The sequence below is a fragment of the Podarcis filfolensis genome, assembly GCF_964270895.1.
Source record: "Podarcis filfolensis genome assembly, chromosome: 8".
NCBI classification, from domain to species: Eukaryota; Metazoa; Chordata; class Lepidosauria; order Squamata; family Lacertidae; genus Podarcis; species Podarcis filfolensis.
The window spans coordinates 32,903,977-32,920,643 of record NC_139611.1 but is presented as its reverse complement, the minus strand read 5'-3'; the positions used below and the strand labels follow the sequence as shown (position 1 = coordinate 32,920,643).

Below are 16,667 nucleotides of genomic sequence, written 5' to 3'. Positions count from 1 at the left end.
TAAACAAATCTCAGATCCTTTGTTCATACACTACACTTAACATCCTGGCTTTTGATGTGCAAGTTAGACCGGTTTGAATCTCTTTTGTTACTGGAGACTCCTGTTATACTTGCTGGGTTAAATTCAGAAATGGGCTATGGAAATGAAATATTAGCATTTGGGTGTGGGGCTTTGTAGGAGTCTATGTTGCTATGACATGTAACGAGAGAATGAAAAAAGTGGGTTTTTCCAGAGCATCAATTTTATTCTGTGTCACAGTGTTGAGGGCATTCCCTAGGCCCCATCCTTGGCTGCTTTCAGCTCATGTATACATGCAATAATTGGAGGGAAAGCATTATGCATGTTTCCCCCTTTGTGAAATACCAATTTCAAGACAGACAATGATGCGTCCTGGCTGTATTAAAAAGGAAGTGTTTACTTGGTTGCTTTTCATTCTTGAGCCCCTACAGTGGCTGCCTGCACAGGCCTTTGGAAGAATAGGGTGGAAACAGTATTATGGCATCAAATCCTGCTGAAACAGAATTATGACCACATATTCAATAACCAATGGGGGCAGGAGATGTGTATTCATTCTTCCATTTTGGAGTAATATCTTGGAGCCGCCTCCCTGGTTGGAGATGTCTCCCTATGAACTTTTGGTTGTAATGTGGAATTTTTTTTGGGGGGTGGGGTAGTGAAGTGTTGATCCCTGCTGCAACCTTCCTTTACTGAAATTCCATTTTGCTTTCTACGAAGCTTACTCAAGTATAAGACTGTAGCTTGGCATCAGTGACAATTTAACTATAGCTCTGATATTTCAGCTGCCTTTTGTAATGTGCTGTGCTAGATGCTGTACCATTCTTAATCTATTTTTATTGCTGCTTTTATTTCTTACATTGTATTATACTGTACAGTGGTACCTTGGTTTGCATAAGTTTTGGATTACACATGTCAAACCCGGAAGTGCATGTCCCGGTTTGCAACCTTTTTTTGGATTACAACCCTTTTTTTTTTTTTTGGAGGCCCCATTGGCGAAAGCGTGCCTTGGATTACAACCTGTTTTGGTTTACAAATGGACCTCCGGAACGGATTGTTGTTGTAAACCAAGGTACCACTGTATTATAGTTTGAATCGTAGAATTCAGATTATAATACAATAAAGTGCATTTAGGATTACAATAAAAGAAGCAACAAAAGTATAATTAAACACATGATATCTAATGGGACTATACCATGGACCACCTGAATGTGGCTCATGGACCAGAGTTTGGAAGTTAGAGTTGCTGCACTAAGGTATACTTCCCTTCTGGTTCAAGATAATTTTTTCATGCCCTGGATTTGGAGTAGATGGAAAGGATGGTTTCATAGCAATCCCCAGCAGCTTGCTTTGAATCATGACTCAGTGATGTGTTGGAAGGGGAGCTTAGAGAGCTTTTTCAAAAGGGAAGTTCAATCAGTTCTCCCTCCCAGTTCTCCATTAACATTTCCTGCCTTGGCCAGTGGCTTCCTATAACTTCAGGCGGGGTAACTTCCCATTCCAGGAGAGGCAAGGGATGCCTGCAGGAATTTCTCATCAAGTGTCTCCAGACTGGCTAGCAGGAAGACAAAGGGTTGCATTCCTTAGCAGTGAGGGTCGGAGGGCAAAATTTCCCACAAAGCTTGCTCTACAGGAGCAGAGGAGGGAAAAGATTAGCTGAGGAATCTCTCCGCTTCTGAGCCAAGGAAGAATCTCCCACTGACAAATACAAATTGAGCAGGGTTCAAGAACGATAAAAATAAGCTGGTTAACGGTAGCCAAGGGAAAGGAAACTCCAGGAATGACATGTGTGTGTCCTCCCCTTAGGGTTTCAGTTATCTGTCTGGAGAAAATATATTTAGGAAGAGGAGGGCCTTCATCTATATGAATTTGCTACCTGGTGCCCGTATTGGATACCCTGCTTTCTCCCTTTTAAATAAGACTTGTCTAAAAAGCTCTAGTGAGGGCCTTTTCTGCAGTGGCCCAATACAAATTTAATCTGATGATAATGGAGCATGGTCAGCAGTCAGTATGTTGACTGTCAGCTGGGAAAGAAAAATAGGGCAAGAAGTGGGGACTTGAGTACCTAACAGCTTACAGTATCCTCACATGGCTGTCTAGGTTTTTAAGCATCTGTTAGAAGGTGAGGATACACTGCATAAGAAGAGCCCCACTGACTTGGTCCAAAAGGCCCATCTAGTCCAGCAGCATCTTGTTCTTACAATGATCACCAGATGGCTGTGGGAAGCCTGCAAGCAGGGCCTGAGTGCAACAGCACTCTCTCCTCTTGCGATTTTCAGAAACTGGTTTTCTGATTGCTGCTGACAGAGGAGGTAGAATATCACGGCTTGCCTTGTCTCTTATCACTACAATAATCAAATGCCATCCTCATTTTTGTTTAGTGTGTATGAGAACTAAAGCTTTTAGCACCATGGTGCTAGTACTTTGGATAACTGTTCCCATGGAAATTAAACAGGCAGTTACAATATTTTGTTGCCAAGTGTTTTGTAGAGAATTACTTTGATTCAGGGTTGTTTGTTTGTTTTGTGTTTTAAATGATTTTTAAATGATTTTAATCAGCCGCCCAGAGTGGTTGGGGCAACCCAGTCAGATAGATGCCGTACAAATAATAAATTAACAAATTAACAAATTATTATTATTATTATTATTATTATTATTATTATTATTATTATTATTATTTTACACCACAATATATATTTTTTTAGTTGGTGGTTCATGAATACTTTTATCAAACACATCTATAAATGAACATGTTGAAAAGCACAGATTGCAATACTGAAACGAAGGGGACTTCACTATCTCACTCTCCATTAGGAGGTCCTCTTATCCCATAACTACAAAGCTTACTCAAGTATTTTTGGTGAAGGGTTTTTTTCAAAGTATGAGTTGTTGCCAGTGTTTTTCCTACTTAGAGCAGATCCACTGAAAGTAATGGATATACCTAACTTACGCCCATTTATTTTATTGGGTCCACTCTTGAATTGGATACAACCCTATGTACACAGTGTTGACTGGATCACCTCTATATGTTGGTTGACACTCAAAAGTAAAATATTTACTAGGAGTTCTAAAACATCTATTGTTCTTTTGCAGGACTTAGTTGTCTTAGGGTGAGGGTTGCTGTACTTGACTAGATTGTTTTCAGTTGATGTCATGATAAACCTGCAATCCTACGTTTGCCTGCAGAAGCAAGCCTCATTGCATTCTGTGAGACTTGCTTCTAAGTAAGTGCACTGCACTGTGCAGCCATAAGTTCATAAAAATTTCCCATTGGCTTTGAAAACGTTTTTAAAGAGCAGTACTGAATATATGAACCAAAAGCTGGGCTTGTGTGGGGCAATTATGATGAAAGCTTATTTTGAGAGTGAACAAAAGGAATTGCAGCTGGCCCATTTAAACACACAGTTTGCAGCAGGGAGCATATTTCCAAGAGTGTCAAAATAGTGGGTGTGTCAAAAATGGTTTAAGCAAGCTGACCCTACCAGTATAGCTTGCAATCTTGCATTGATCAAATACCTCTGGGTGTGATGAGGTTGTGACTTCAGAAGCCCTGAGCTATTCATGACCAGAATAGATTTGCCCTGCTTGATGTGGGAGATGATGGGGGAGGGGCAGGAACAGCTGAAAGAGCAATAAATAAAATGCAGTGGAAATTAATCCAACACCATACTGTGTATCTGAAGTGCCTGCCTGTAGCCTTGTATGTTTGTAAAACAAAATTCCCATAAATACTAATTGTACCCACAAATTTGTACAATAAAGTAGTGCTGCTCGTGTGTTCACATCTATCAATCAAATCAAAGTGCCTGTAGCCTGCGGTGGGTTGCAGAACCCCATGTCCTTTGAGCACTGGGTGTGGTAAGAAAGACCCCCTTCTGTCCCTATGGTATGATTTTGTACACTAGTCAAGTAATGTGTTGCACATGGAGTTCTTAAAAGCCAAAATTGCAGCCATATATTAAGCCCTGTGAAGGATGCGTCTCTCGCTCACATGCCCAAGCTACATTCCATGGAACAAGGCCAGGGCTAGTGCTGTCTTGCATAGAATCATATGACATTTAAGCACTGTGCTTTATTCATGCCATGCTACATGGATGGACGTTTACTAGAACTTCTTTTATGTGAAACAGAATGCTGAAAACGTGTCTGTGCGAAACGTAAGGCTATATAACCTTTAAAAGGTTATTTAAAATGTAATTTAAATGGAAGTCATTGTGTGCAGCCTCTGTGAAACAGAAGGTTTTTAGACAAGCAAGAGCTTCAAATAACCCAGGGGGTGGGGAACGTTTGGTCCTGTGGATGGTGTAGGACTCCACCTCCCATTAACTCCAGCCAGCAAGGTCAGGGAGTTAAGAGTACAGTAACGTCCAGAAGGCCACAAGTTCCTCATCCCTGCAATAACCAAGAAGCATTATTTAGGTAACTGGGTTGTGTAAACGACCCATTTTGTATTGCACACAAATGGACTCCTTTGTGGAAATGAATGAATGTGCTCTGAAAACACCCTATGATGACCATCCACAATATATTTTGGGACAACAGCTCCCATTATCCTTAGCCATCGGCCATGCTGGCTGGGGCTGGCTGATGGGCGTTAGAGTCCAACAGCCGGAGGGCTGCTCAGGGGGAACGGTTGCTACAGCTCAGTCTGGGAGACCTCATTCTCTTCTGTGTGTCACATCTCTCACAGCTGTTATGTCACTAACAAGCCTCTGTTCAGAAATGCCCCTGTGAGCCAGCTGGCATCTTGAGATACTTCAGGCAATCAATAGATAATTATTTTCCCCCTTTTTTTACCAGAATGATCTCCTCTCTCTTTCATATACTTGTTTCCCTAACTATAACCACTGCAGATGTGGCTTTCTCATTCCATGTAGAAAGTGTTATCAGTGCTAGAAGAACCTTCAGCCTGAAAGGAAAGTTGGCTCTTGTGTACCATCAGCTCTTTATTTTGTGTCTGATCTCATTACAACTTTTCAAGGCAATAAAGTCTTTTATAATAATCAAAGTTAAGTTTCTGATATTAAACACTATTTTAACAGCACTATTATTAACAAATCAGCCAGGCCATATATTGTCTAGAAAGGCTTTGCTTCTTCCTCTACCATTTCAAATGAATCACTTCATTAATTTAAAGCAGTCAAAGGAGCAGCGGGGCAGCAGACTAAATTCGATGCAGTTACTCTCTAAAGCAGGAGTGGGGGAGGCTTTGGACCCCAAATGTTGTAGGACTTCTCCCAGCCAGCAAGGCCAATGGTGAAGACACAACTCGCCACCTCTGTGGCAACACTTCCTAGACTGTTCTAAATTAGACTCTTCTAGTTTCAGAGACTCTCCTATGATTCAAAGCTGCAAGTCCTTGGTCTATTGTAAGAATGAGACCTCAGGACAATTCCATGTGCAAGACCAGAACTAATTAATTTGCATACCCATTCAGCTTAAAAACCCGAAGTGAACAATACTGTAGCTTGGCATCAGTGACAAGTGACAGTTTAACTACAGCTCTGATATTAAAGCAAGGTAAAATCTCAACATTTGCATCAGGCTCTTGGTGGGTGGGGGTGGAAGAAAGCAGGCTTCAATAAATTAACAGGCAGATTTCATGAAGGCTCATGTGATTGGATATTCTGCTGCTGTATCAGTCTACCCCTTAATTGCACAGGGGATTAACAATTAAGAGCTTAGCATTCAAATCTATCTCTCTGGACTTCTGTCCACTAATGCACATAAAGACCAGTAAGAATGGGCAGCAAGTTTGTACCGCCAAATGAAGAAGAGCCCTTTCACACATTCTAATCTCATTCCAGTGTTGGCCACTTTTAAACACTCTCACATTTTTTTTGCATCCTGCCAGATGAACATCAGCTTTGCATTTTGTTCCTTGAGTGAGCCCAAGTCAATCTGCTTAGAGTTTACTGTTGAAGTGATCAAGTTTTGTCTTGGCTGAAAATCCCCCATCAAAAGCGGCATTAAGTACTTCATCCAGGCAGCTTGTCATCACAAAATTCAGATCCTGCCGTACGTTGGCGGCAATCTCCTCAAGATCCTTTTCATTTCTTTGAGGAATGATAATTCGCTTTAGTCCAGCTCGGTGTGCTGCTAGAACTTTGTCCTTAATTCCTCCAACCTGTTTAAATACACAGAATGAAATGGGGAGAGCGGAGAGAGTTTAAGGAAGATGCTACTGGCAGAAATAAGGCATTGTGTTATTACTATGCTATGTGCAAATAATTTTCTCAACTTGTTTTGTTAATGTTTTCGCAAACCACTGCATCAGACGCCAGTGTTTTCTTGCCAACTCTCTTGTCTCCATGTCCATTTGTTCCCTTCATTCCTTCCTTAAAGAATCCAAGTTATGTGAATGTTTGTCAAACAGATAAAATGTATTAAACATATACATAATTTGGGTTTGCCACGTGCAGATTTGAAAGCACACAAAAACACATGTAACCCTGGACTATGTGTTATTTAATCAAATTTATATTCCACCTTTTCCCATCATTAAAGACAACATACATGAGTTTCCTAGATGGTCTCTCACCTAGGAACAGAGCTGAAGCTATTTTGCTGCAGAAGGCTTGCTTTGTGATGTGTGTGAGCCTTCAGGTCATTCCCTGGGATCATTAACCAACAGGACTGCCTTTAACCTGAATCACTTGTTTGCCGATCTACACAGAACAAAGCAAGTGTAACAGTTATGCAGATTCTGGTTTTTGTTTCTTGTGTGTATTGGGGATGAGAGCAGTTAGCCATATTGGTTCAGCCACCCCATTTTGGCCCCAGCCTGCGAAATGAGAACACTTAAGACTACAAATACTGGATTTGCACAAGACCTGAAACCAACCTCAAGGGAGGGAAAGGAGCAGAAAAGCCCCATCATCAGTTTTAGCCCAATGACCAATCCTGAAAAGGTCTCGATTGGAATAAGGGCTGAAACTGGCAAAGGACTAATTCCTGAGATTAGTCAGTTTCTGGTCCAGTGCAAACTTGCTCTTTGCAGGCTGAATGGTGCCTTGCGATGTCACATGGAAGAGGGAGTGTTTTCTTGCTTGCTGTTGGTGACGTCAACCAACACTATGCACATTCCAGAAAGCACTTCAGATCACAATGGCCTGGGCTAGCTGAGGCATGAGTCAGTTTTGTATTTTTATTTTTGTAGCAAACCTATGATAGATGATTTTCAGCAAGTATAATGAAATCCCCGCAGAAGTAGTGCCTTTTGAAAAGGAAGATGATGATTAAAATTTCTATACCGCCCTTCCATCTGAGGATCACAGAGTGGTTTACAGTTATATAGATTGTTTAATTTTGCCTGGCACCTAAATACAGTGGTACCTCGGGTTAAGTACTTAATTCGTTCCGGAGGTCTGTTCTTAACCTGAAACTGTTCTTAACCTGAAGCACCACTTTAGCTAATGGGGCTCCTGCTTCTGCCGCGCCGCCGGAGCACGATTTCTGTTCTTATCTTGAAGCAAAGTTCTTAACCTGAAGCACTATCTCTGGGTTAGCAGAATCTGTAACCTGAAGCGTATGTAACCTGAAGCGTATGTAACCCGAGGTACCACTGTATATGTAACAAAGGTGCCAGGTGAGTCTCCCTGGGGAGAGCATTCCACAAGTGGGGAGCTACCACAGAAAAGGCGTTCTCTCACATTCCTACCCCCGGCACCTCGTGGAGGAAGCACATGAAGAGGGGCTGAAGGTCGGTTCATGTGAGGAAAGGCAGTCCTTGAGGTATTGTGGTCCTGAGCCATTTAAGGCTTAATAGGTCAAAACCAGCACTTTGAATTGGACCCGGAAACTAACCGTCAGCCACTGCAGTCAGGCCAAGATTGGCATCATATGCTCAAACCATATTGCCCCAGTGAGCAACACTTCCAGTTCTTGGAAGTGGTGTTTAACCAAACTTCTAGGGCAGGCACATCCAACTCCCAAGGGACTGCGATCTACTCCCATTATAAAAAAACTGGCAGTGATCTACCCATTGACATTAGAGGGAGGAGGAGCCAGAGTTGTTGAGCTTTTTTTTGGGAAATGCCATACATCGCTCACCAAACAAACCCACAAGAAAACAAATGCACGCACTGATTAAGTCAATGATCATATCCACGATCGACAGCAACAAACGCCAAACACACGAACACTTTACGTGACGGAGGAACAGGGGGGAGGGTGTTGGAAACATTATTTTAAATCCCGAGATCGATAAGGGTCCCGCGATCAACCACGATCCACCAGGAGCACCCAGGGATCTACCTGTAGATCAGGGTCGACCGGTTGAACATGTCTGATCTAGGGGTATTCCTAGCTGTCATCAAGACAGAAGTGGGAAGGAAGTAAAACTGGCTGAATCTGGTAAAAGATTTCCTTCTTCAACAGCTCCCCAGAGAACAAAGTGATGATGCAGCCACAGTTTTCAATTAGGCAATATCTGACAACATTAGCACTGGAATAAATTACTATTATCTTCTCTGTTGTCTTGTAAATGTCGCCTGTGGCAGATCACTAATGTAGAGCAGATTTGAAAAATAAAGTATGTGCTAACTGTTTGTTTTGTAGAACTGTGCTAACTTTACCATACAACCTTCAGTAGCGTGACTAGATTAAAGAATTAGAACTAGTATTGGAATGTGCGGTGTGTTGGGGTTTTTTATTTTGCAGGGGGTGGGGCAGGGGATGAGATAGAGAGATAGAAAGCCTCAACAATATCGTTATCTGCAAAGAATACTTACTGGAAGAACAAGGCCTCTTAGTGTAATTTCTCCAGTCATGGCTACATCTGAACGCACCAGCCGCCCACTGAACAAGGAGGCAAGGCAGGTTACTATGGTAACACCAGCAGATGGTCCATCTTTTGTGACAGCTCCAGCTGGGAAGTGCAGATGGATGTCTGTGTTGTCAAGGAGATCAAAACTTCCAGAAGCTTTAAGAAAGAGAATTGGGGAGGGGGGATGTTCAGTGTGGAAAATTCAAACCTGCGGTGCTTCTGGTCTTTTGTTCTTTGGGGAAAAGCAAACAAACAAATAAACAAACCACATCACTGGAGGACTTGCATTCCAGACACTTGTTCCACTTGGCAGCAGAGCATTTGAAAGGAGATCTGTGCCGGGTGGTGGAGGAGGAGGGGGAGGAGGAGGAGGAGGGGGAGACAGAAGGATTAAGGAAGAAAACACCTGTGTCAATATACTCTGCTACACTTTGAATCTGGAAACACTTTCCCAGATAAACCGGTTTAACAGCAGTACGAACACTTTCCGTGGTACTAAAATGAATTGATTGAATTAAAAATGGTGCCCCCCACTTAACTGGGCAGCAGATTATTTTTTTAAAAAAAGTTACTTTTAATTTTTTTAAAGTGTTTATAAGAACTGTAGCTGAATAAGGTCCATCTCAGCAGAGGCATTCCCTTCTGCACATGTGAGAGCAGAAATGCTTCTTAGGTGATGATACGGGGTGTGCAGGCAATAAAAGCACTGGTTTCTTTCAGAATTGCTGGTTTTGATCAGGCAAAAATGTATGCTGTTCGAAGTAGTCAATAGTAAATTCACTTGGATAAATCTGAATGATAAAATTAGTTAGGACTGTTATCTACTGTGGCTTGCAGAAGGTACAATTTTTGCCAATCATACCTATCTGCCTAGGCACCCCTCCCCTCAAAATTCCTTGTTGCTGAGGTTGGGGGACACTGAAATAGTATGAGATATGGCACAGAGGGCTGCACTAGGCAGGGCCCCAGTGGTGAAAATCAGCTGCCCAGGTGGAGATGCTTTTTGCTAAGCCTAAGGCAAAGTTGGATAAACACACTGAGCATCGCTAGGAAGTGTCCTGAGTTTTCAAAGCATACTTTGAAAACACAGTTACAGATAGGTAGCCGTGTTGGTCTGCCATAGTCAAAACAAAAAAAAATTTTTTCCCTTCCAGTAGCACCTTAAAGACCAACTAAGTTAGTTCTTGGTATGAGCTTTCGTGTGCATGCACACTTCTTCAGATACACTGAAACAGAAGTTGCCAGAAAACACACACCACCTTTGGGATCTGTAAAGTGGATCTGGACTGTAACTCGCAAGTAGAACACAAGTAGAACACATGGTTTCGCATGCATTCAATCCCTGGCATCTCCAAGCAGGAATGGGACTCACTATAAGGTAGCTTTCAATGTTTTCATGTGCCTAGTATTATCTCCATATTACAGATGAGGGGCTGAGGCTTAAAGCACATCTTTAAAAAGCAGCTAGAGGGAAAACAGCATTCTTAGCCTTTTGTAAAAGCAACCTTAAGAAACCAAGGTGCAGTTCATTCACACGAAGGCAAGTCCCTCAAAGCCAATACCGTGCTGTTTTTAATAGCTGCGCTGTTCTTAAATATGGAATTTCCAGCTGAGGCCATTTACAAATTCTTTGTTTATTTGGAAACATTTCTATCTGCTTTTCAGTTTATGTATGTCCTGAGAACGGGAGTTAAAAAAATACAATCAAAGCAATTACTGCAGCAAGAAGAAAGAATTCCCAGACTAATTTAACCAGACAGCAGTGTCAAAATATACAGTACTAATTCAATTCCAAGCACTCTGAAAGATCAAACCCTTGCCCAAAAGAGAAATTTAAAAAGAAAAGCTTCTGTTTTACATTGGGTTGCTATAAGGCTCTTTGGGTTAACCAAAGTGGTGCATTAAGATATTTAATATAATAAAATGGAGACATGTCAGCGCCTTTCTTAGCCAGCCTACTGTGTTTCCAGCCTGCTAATCATAAGCCTGATTTTAACTGGTAAAGGGTTGGTAAAGTTGGGACAGACTGCCCTCTTTGTTCTCTGCCAGTTCTTCTTATGGGTAAAAAGTAGGCTAGTAAAAAACTGAGCAGGCTAGTATTGTTTGGCGGCTTATTTACATGGGCTGTGCTGAGGCCCAAACCTGGGACCTTTTCCATGCAAAGCACTTGCTCCCCCACTACGCAACAGTCTCCTTTTGCAACTTGCCCCAAGCTAAAAATGCCTTCCATCAAAAATGTATGGTGTCTTCCAGAGGCTTGATGGCCTCCACTTCTATAGTCCGAGGCAGGCAGCAAAAGCCAGACATGTTCAAAACCTATTCTATGCATGCATGAAGCATGCGCCAGATCTTTCCATTCATGCCTTCTCACATACCATTTGTCAGTAGGTATTTCTTTGCGTTGCTGCGCAGCCAGCTGATGGCAAGATGTGCCGACTCCTTCATGACATCGCCCAGCTGCCCAGTCAGAGTCAGCTGGCCTTCCCCATCCATGCGGCTGGCTTCTACAAACATGATCTCCCCTCCTAAAGGAGTCCAAGCCAAACCTATTGCTACACCGGGTTGATTCAGCCGCTCGGACACCTGAAAGAAAGAAGAACAGTATTTCTATGGAAAAGGACAGCTAGGTGCCGAAAATAAGGCTCCCGCTTAAAATAGGTCTTCTGATTTCAGTACTGCAGAAAGGCCAAGATGGGTCTCTCCGAATGACTCTAATAAGTGGTTTCATGTAGATGTTAAATAGCATAATCATGGGTGTAGCTGCCCTCCCCAATAAAAATACATAGCAAACTGAGGTTCTGCTCCCCCTAACAAAAGGTCAGCCCCCCTGACAAAAATCCTGGCTACGCCCATGAGCATAAGGGATAAAATTGAGCCATGAGTAACTCTGCGTTGATGGGGCCATAGAGTTGAATAGCGTCTTGAACTGAGCCCAGAAACAAAGAGGGAGCCAGCAGAGACAGTATACCCATGCTATTAGAGCATCCTTGATAATTATTAGAAATGGTCCTAGTTCACAGGCATTCTGGACAAGCTTCTAGGAACATTTCTAAGAGGATTACAGGAGGGAATCTCAGAAATGACTTCTGCTTATTGACTTCTACTGGGCGCAAAATAAAATAAAATAAAATAAAATAATTTATTTATACCCCACCCTCCCCAGCCAAAACCCGGCTCAGGGTGGCTTAAAACCATTTAAGTCCCATATGGTTTAAGATGTAGATATATGAAGGGCAAAAGGGACGTGGGTGGCGCTGTGGGTTAAACCACAGAGCCTAGGACTTGCCGATCGGAAGGTCAGCGGTTCAAATCCCTGTGACGGGGTGAGCTCCCGTTGCTTGGTCCCTGCTCCTGCCAACCTAGCGGTTCGAAAGCACATCAAAGTGCAAGTAGATAAATAGGTACTGCCCCAGCAGGAAGGTAAACGGCATTTCCGTGCACTGCTCTGGTTCGCCAGAAGCGGCTTAGTCATGCTGGTCACATGACCCGGAAGCTGTACGCTGGCTCCCTCGGCCAATAAAGCGAGATGAGCACCACAACCCCAGAGTTGGCCACGACTGGACCTAATGGTCAGGGGTCCCTTTACCTTTACCTATACAAAGGGCAACCTACTCCCAAATATTGAAGCCATATTTAGAGGCTCCCCGCTACACACCTCTGAGACAAAGGGCCTTTTCAGTGGTGGCACCTCAGCTGTGGACTTCTCTGTGAAATTCTCTCCCCAGAAGGGCACACCTATTGTCAAGTCTTGTGTCCTTGTAGCACCAAGTGAAGACTTTCTTATCCACCCAGATAATTCTATCTTAAAAGTTTAGTGTTAATGCTGCAGACAAACACCCCACCCTGATTTTTAACCCGTTTTCTGTTTTGCCACACATAAGAAGTTTAGCTTCCAAATGGTGGGATGAGCTGCCTCTGAATGCTCAGAGGAGTCCATTGTTGTAAACCTAAGGCAGCATTTTTCAAACAAAGTGCTAGGTGAGTCAGCCTTACCCCCCTAAGTCAGGAGTAAAGCCTGTGGCTTCCCAGCTGCTGTTGGGACCCCCATCAGCCCTAACCAGCATGGCTGATGGTTAGGAAGAATGGGAGTTGGGCTCCAGCAACATCTGGAGGACCACAGGTTTCCAACTCCTGCCCTAACCTACAGCTTCCAGGTTGTCAACAGTCCTATACACCTGCTATTTCCAGTGGCCATTAAGCAGCCCAGGATGCATCAACAGTATTGTAAATAAAACATCGCAGTTGGGACCAGGGCAGCAGCAGCCGTATGGAGCAGCAGAGACAGATGTGAGAAGAGGCAGGCCACAGGGTGTTCCTAGGCACACAAAGGGGTTTCGCATTTCAGGAAACCATCATGAGTTAATCATCCTCAGCCAGCACTGAGCCATCTCTCTTGAGAGAGGCAAAAGGGTGCTTTAGATATACACACTCAGACTCTGCCAGGATCGGATTTCGAAATTCCAGCGAGTGACATGTATCCGTCTGGGGTGTGCCATATTCTGATTCCACCAAAAGAGGTTTTGACTCTAAAAGCGATCTGTGACTTTGGAACAGCTGATTGAATTGATTCTTTCCAAAGCACCCTCGCTTATGAGATTATAGGCCTAACTTCTCTCTAATATATATATTCATTTGAAAAGGGCCTTCCCCTTCCGGAAGGGCCAGTCAATTCAATTACGGGAGGTTTTCAATTTCTCTCTGCCGGGCCTCCTCGAGCTGAGCGCTGACATGTGACTGGCCTTTGCAGGGTCTTGATTTCCAGCTAGTTATTGATGGCAGAGCGAAGGTTAGAGGTGAGGCTTTCTGAGCCGGGGGTGGGGTGGGGAGGGAGAGAGGCCCCACTGCAGACTGCAGCAAAGAAAAACAAACGGAACCAATCTGGAATGTTTTTCACAGAGACGGAAGTTCAGCACTCCTCACTGCAGAGAGAAGGGCAACAGCAGCTTAAGAAGAAAGAAACCCCTTCAAGCATGCCAAAGCCTCACTTCTTTTATGAGGCTGCCATCCGGTAATCTTGGCCCCTGGATGTGGCCAGATCCTGGTGACAAAATCGCAAGGAAAAACACCCCAATGGTTCAAAGTTGCACACACAGCTACTGGAGGTTTGACATTCCATCCCTAGGTCCTAATTTTTTCACTGGCCTTATAAGACCTACAGTTCAGTGGGAGCTACCTGCTACTGCATGTAATAAGAGGGGTTTTACCCTTGCGCCTGAGCAGAGCTCAGATGTAGTCTGGATGTAACCAAGTAGCTTCTGGAAGAGCTTAGATTTCGTGCCACTAGAATAAGGTGGAGAACAGCAGGCCTGGGACCCAAATTCAGGCCCCACCCCAGCCTTTCTATCTGGCCCATGGGACTCTCCCCAGAAGTCCCTTCCCAACCTGGCTGAAGGTGGGGAAGCAAGCAAACCACCACCAACAACTAATTTATACAAGCTACAAAATAAAAAAGAGCAAAGATAGAAAATAGTCAATAATTACCTCCAGTTCGTACATTGGTGGCCCAAGAATGTCCTTCAAGGCATCTAAGTCAATTAGAATGGGCATTTCAGGTGGTAGAGCCAGATCGGCAGTGTCGCTGAGTGAATCAGGTTTCGCATCTTCCGCAACATGCTCTCTACACTCTTAAGGTTAGAAAAAAGGTCACTTCACAGATATGATCAAAAGAAACATTTGCCGGCAACTTCTAGAGCAGGCATAGGCAAACTCGGCCCCCCAGCTGTTTTGGGACTACAATTCCCATCATTCCTGACCACTGTTCCTGTTAGCTAGGGATGATGGGAGTTGTAGTCCCAAAACATCTGGAAAGCCGAGTTTGCTTATGCCTGTTCTAGAGAGAATCTTGACTGGCTCCACTAAATGGATGGGCAACCACTTGATGGAGCTACTCCTAAGGATCAATGATTCAGTCACATCACTTAACACAGCTACACACACACACACACACACACACCCAAGCATTGTAGGGAAGATGCATCTTCTCTCAAACACATATGCGTCCAAATATGTGCGCATGAAGACTGTGAAGAGTGTGCAGCCTGCCACTTCTCCCACAGCAGCTGGTGAGGTGCAAGTGAACACAAAGCTGTTTTACACCAAGTCAAGACCACTGTTCTCATTGAGTCTATGACCATCCACTTTGATGAGCAGCTGCTCTTCAGGGTACATAAGGCAGGAGTCTTTTGCAACGCTTGCTACCTGATCCTCCTTTAACTGCTATAGAGCATGGGACCTTTGGCATGCAAAGTATGTGTTCTGCCACACAGCAATAGTCTCTCCCTGACGTATGTTTTGAACAATGGATAACATATTGTAGGAGATTTTAAGTTCTTCGAGAAAAGAAGCGGAGAACCTTTGCCCCTGTTGCTGGACCAACTTCCCTGCTCCTTGCCCCCACTGGTTGGGCTGATGGGAATTGGGAATCCAACAACATTTCTGTGTGTGTCACAAGCCCCCCCCCCATGTTCTAGGTCGATATTTTTAACCAAAAGAACAAACACGTTCTTTGCTTTTAAATCAACAAAGGAGAGAATATAAGTCCATGAGGAAGACCCTATGGGAGAAAGAAGCAGCTAAGTGGTTGGGCACATGACTATGCTTGCAAAAGCCCCCAGATTCAGCCCTGACATCTCCAGGTAGAGTTGGGTAGATGAAGAGCTGCTGCCAGTCCGTGTAGACCAGGATAGACAATGTGCGTTGTTGTACTCCAATGCTCATCAGCCCCAACCAGCATGGGAGTTCTAGTCTAACAACATCTGCAGGACCCCACATTCGCTTCTCCCTGCCTAGACAATAATGAGCTAGATGCGCTAAGGATCCGTAGAACAAAGTGTCCTGTGTTCTTAGACCAATAGAGCCAAAGTAGGAAACCTGTGGCCTTCTAAATGTTGTTGGATTCCAACTCCCATTAGTCATCTCCAGCATGGCCAATGGTCATGACCAATGGAGCATGAATCTGACCACATCTTGAGAGCCACAGGTCCTCCACCACTGCAGCATAGCACACAGAGTGAGTAGAGTCTACAGCAAGGGGTACTGGCAGCAGGAGGCAAACTTTGCACAGGGATCCTTAGAATGACAGAATGTATGTTACTACTGTGTCCCGCAGTGTCCCTCATCAGTACAATGGTGGAAGGCATGGGAAGGAAAAGTGCGCAACGAAAGACACCAACGCATACATAACAACATAGGAATACTCTCCAGCATTTTGCCGGAAGACTTAAGAAGCTAGTTTATTTGGAAAACCCAGACATGCCTACTCAACCATTAAGATAGGAGGAATTAGCACTGTTGCAGGTGTTACATAATACCCATCCCGCATTTATAAGAAATCAATCTTTTAGTGTGGCAGCACCTACACTCTGGAACTCCTGGTCTATTGACATCACGCAAGCATTTCACTGTATTCTTTTTGGCGCCCACTATTTTTGTTAGGCAAGCCTACCCAGACATGTAGAATGTTGACGTAAGTCTTAATCTGTTTTTAGTTTATTGCTGGTTTTACACCAAGAGTTGTTTCTACTGATATTCTCATTCTTTAACTCTCTTTGTAAACTGCTTTGAGGATTTTCTCTTTTTTTTTACAATCAAGCAGTGTATAAATTTTATGAAATAAAAATAAATAAATAAGAAACTAAAAGCATACAGGAAACTATTCATATTTTAACTGGGACTTAGTCCAGTTTTATTTCAAGCTGCTCACTTTGCAGACAGCAGTTGGCACCATGGGAGACTTGTAAATGATTCTCTCCTGAATTTGTGAGGGGCATCTGTCCTATTGAGAAAACCACGTTTCTTTCTTTCTTTTTTTGCTTTATACTCAGCTAACCCAATTAGGAAGGCCTGTTTCATAATACGTTGCAGTGACAAACAACAGTGTCCCGTC

The 16,667-nt window shown here is 43.5% G+C and overlaps 1 protein-coding gene across 3 annotated transcripts in view; it reads right to left on the bottom strand.

Moving 5' to 3' along the window:
- Nucleotides 1-4,943: 4,943 nt before the first annotated feature.
- The window catches only part of LONP2 (lon peptidase 2, peroxisomal), a 53,798-nt gene continuing 42,074 nt past the window's right edge, over nt 4,944-16,667 (bottom strand). For all 3 annotated transcript variants that reach the window (XM_083626036.1, XM_083626035.1, XM_083626037.1), the window contains exons 12-15: nt 14,264-14,406; nt 11,158-11,365; nt 8,748-8,938; nt 4,944-6,142 (exon numbers count right to left, since the gene is read on the bottom strand). In XM_083626036.1, coding sequence (XP_083482162.1) covers nt 5,921-6,142; nt 8,748-8,938; nt 11,158-11,365; nt 14,264-14,406 — 764 coding nt within the window. In that variant the 3' untranslated portion in view covers nt 4,944-5,920. The remainder of the gene's footprint in view (nt 6,143-8,747; nt 8,939-11,157; nt 11,366-14,263; nt 14,407-16,667) is intronic.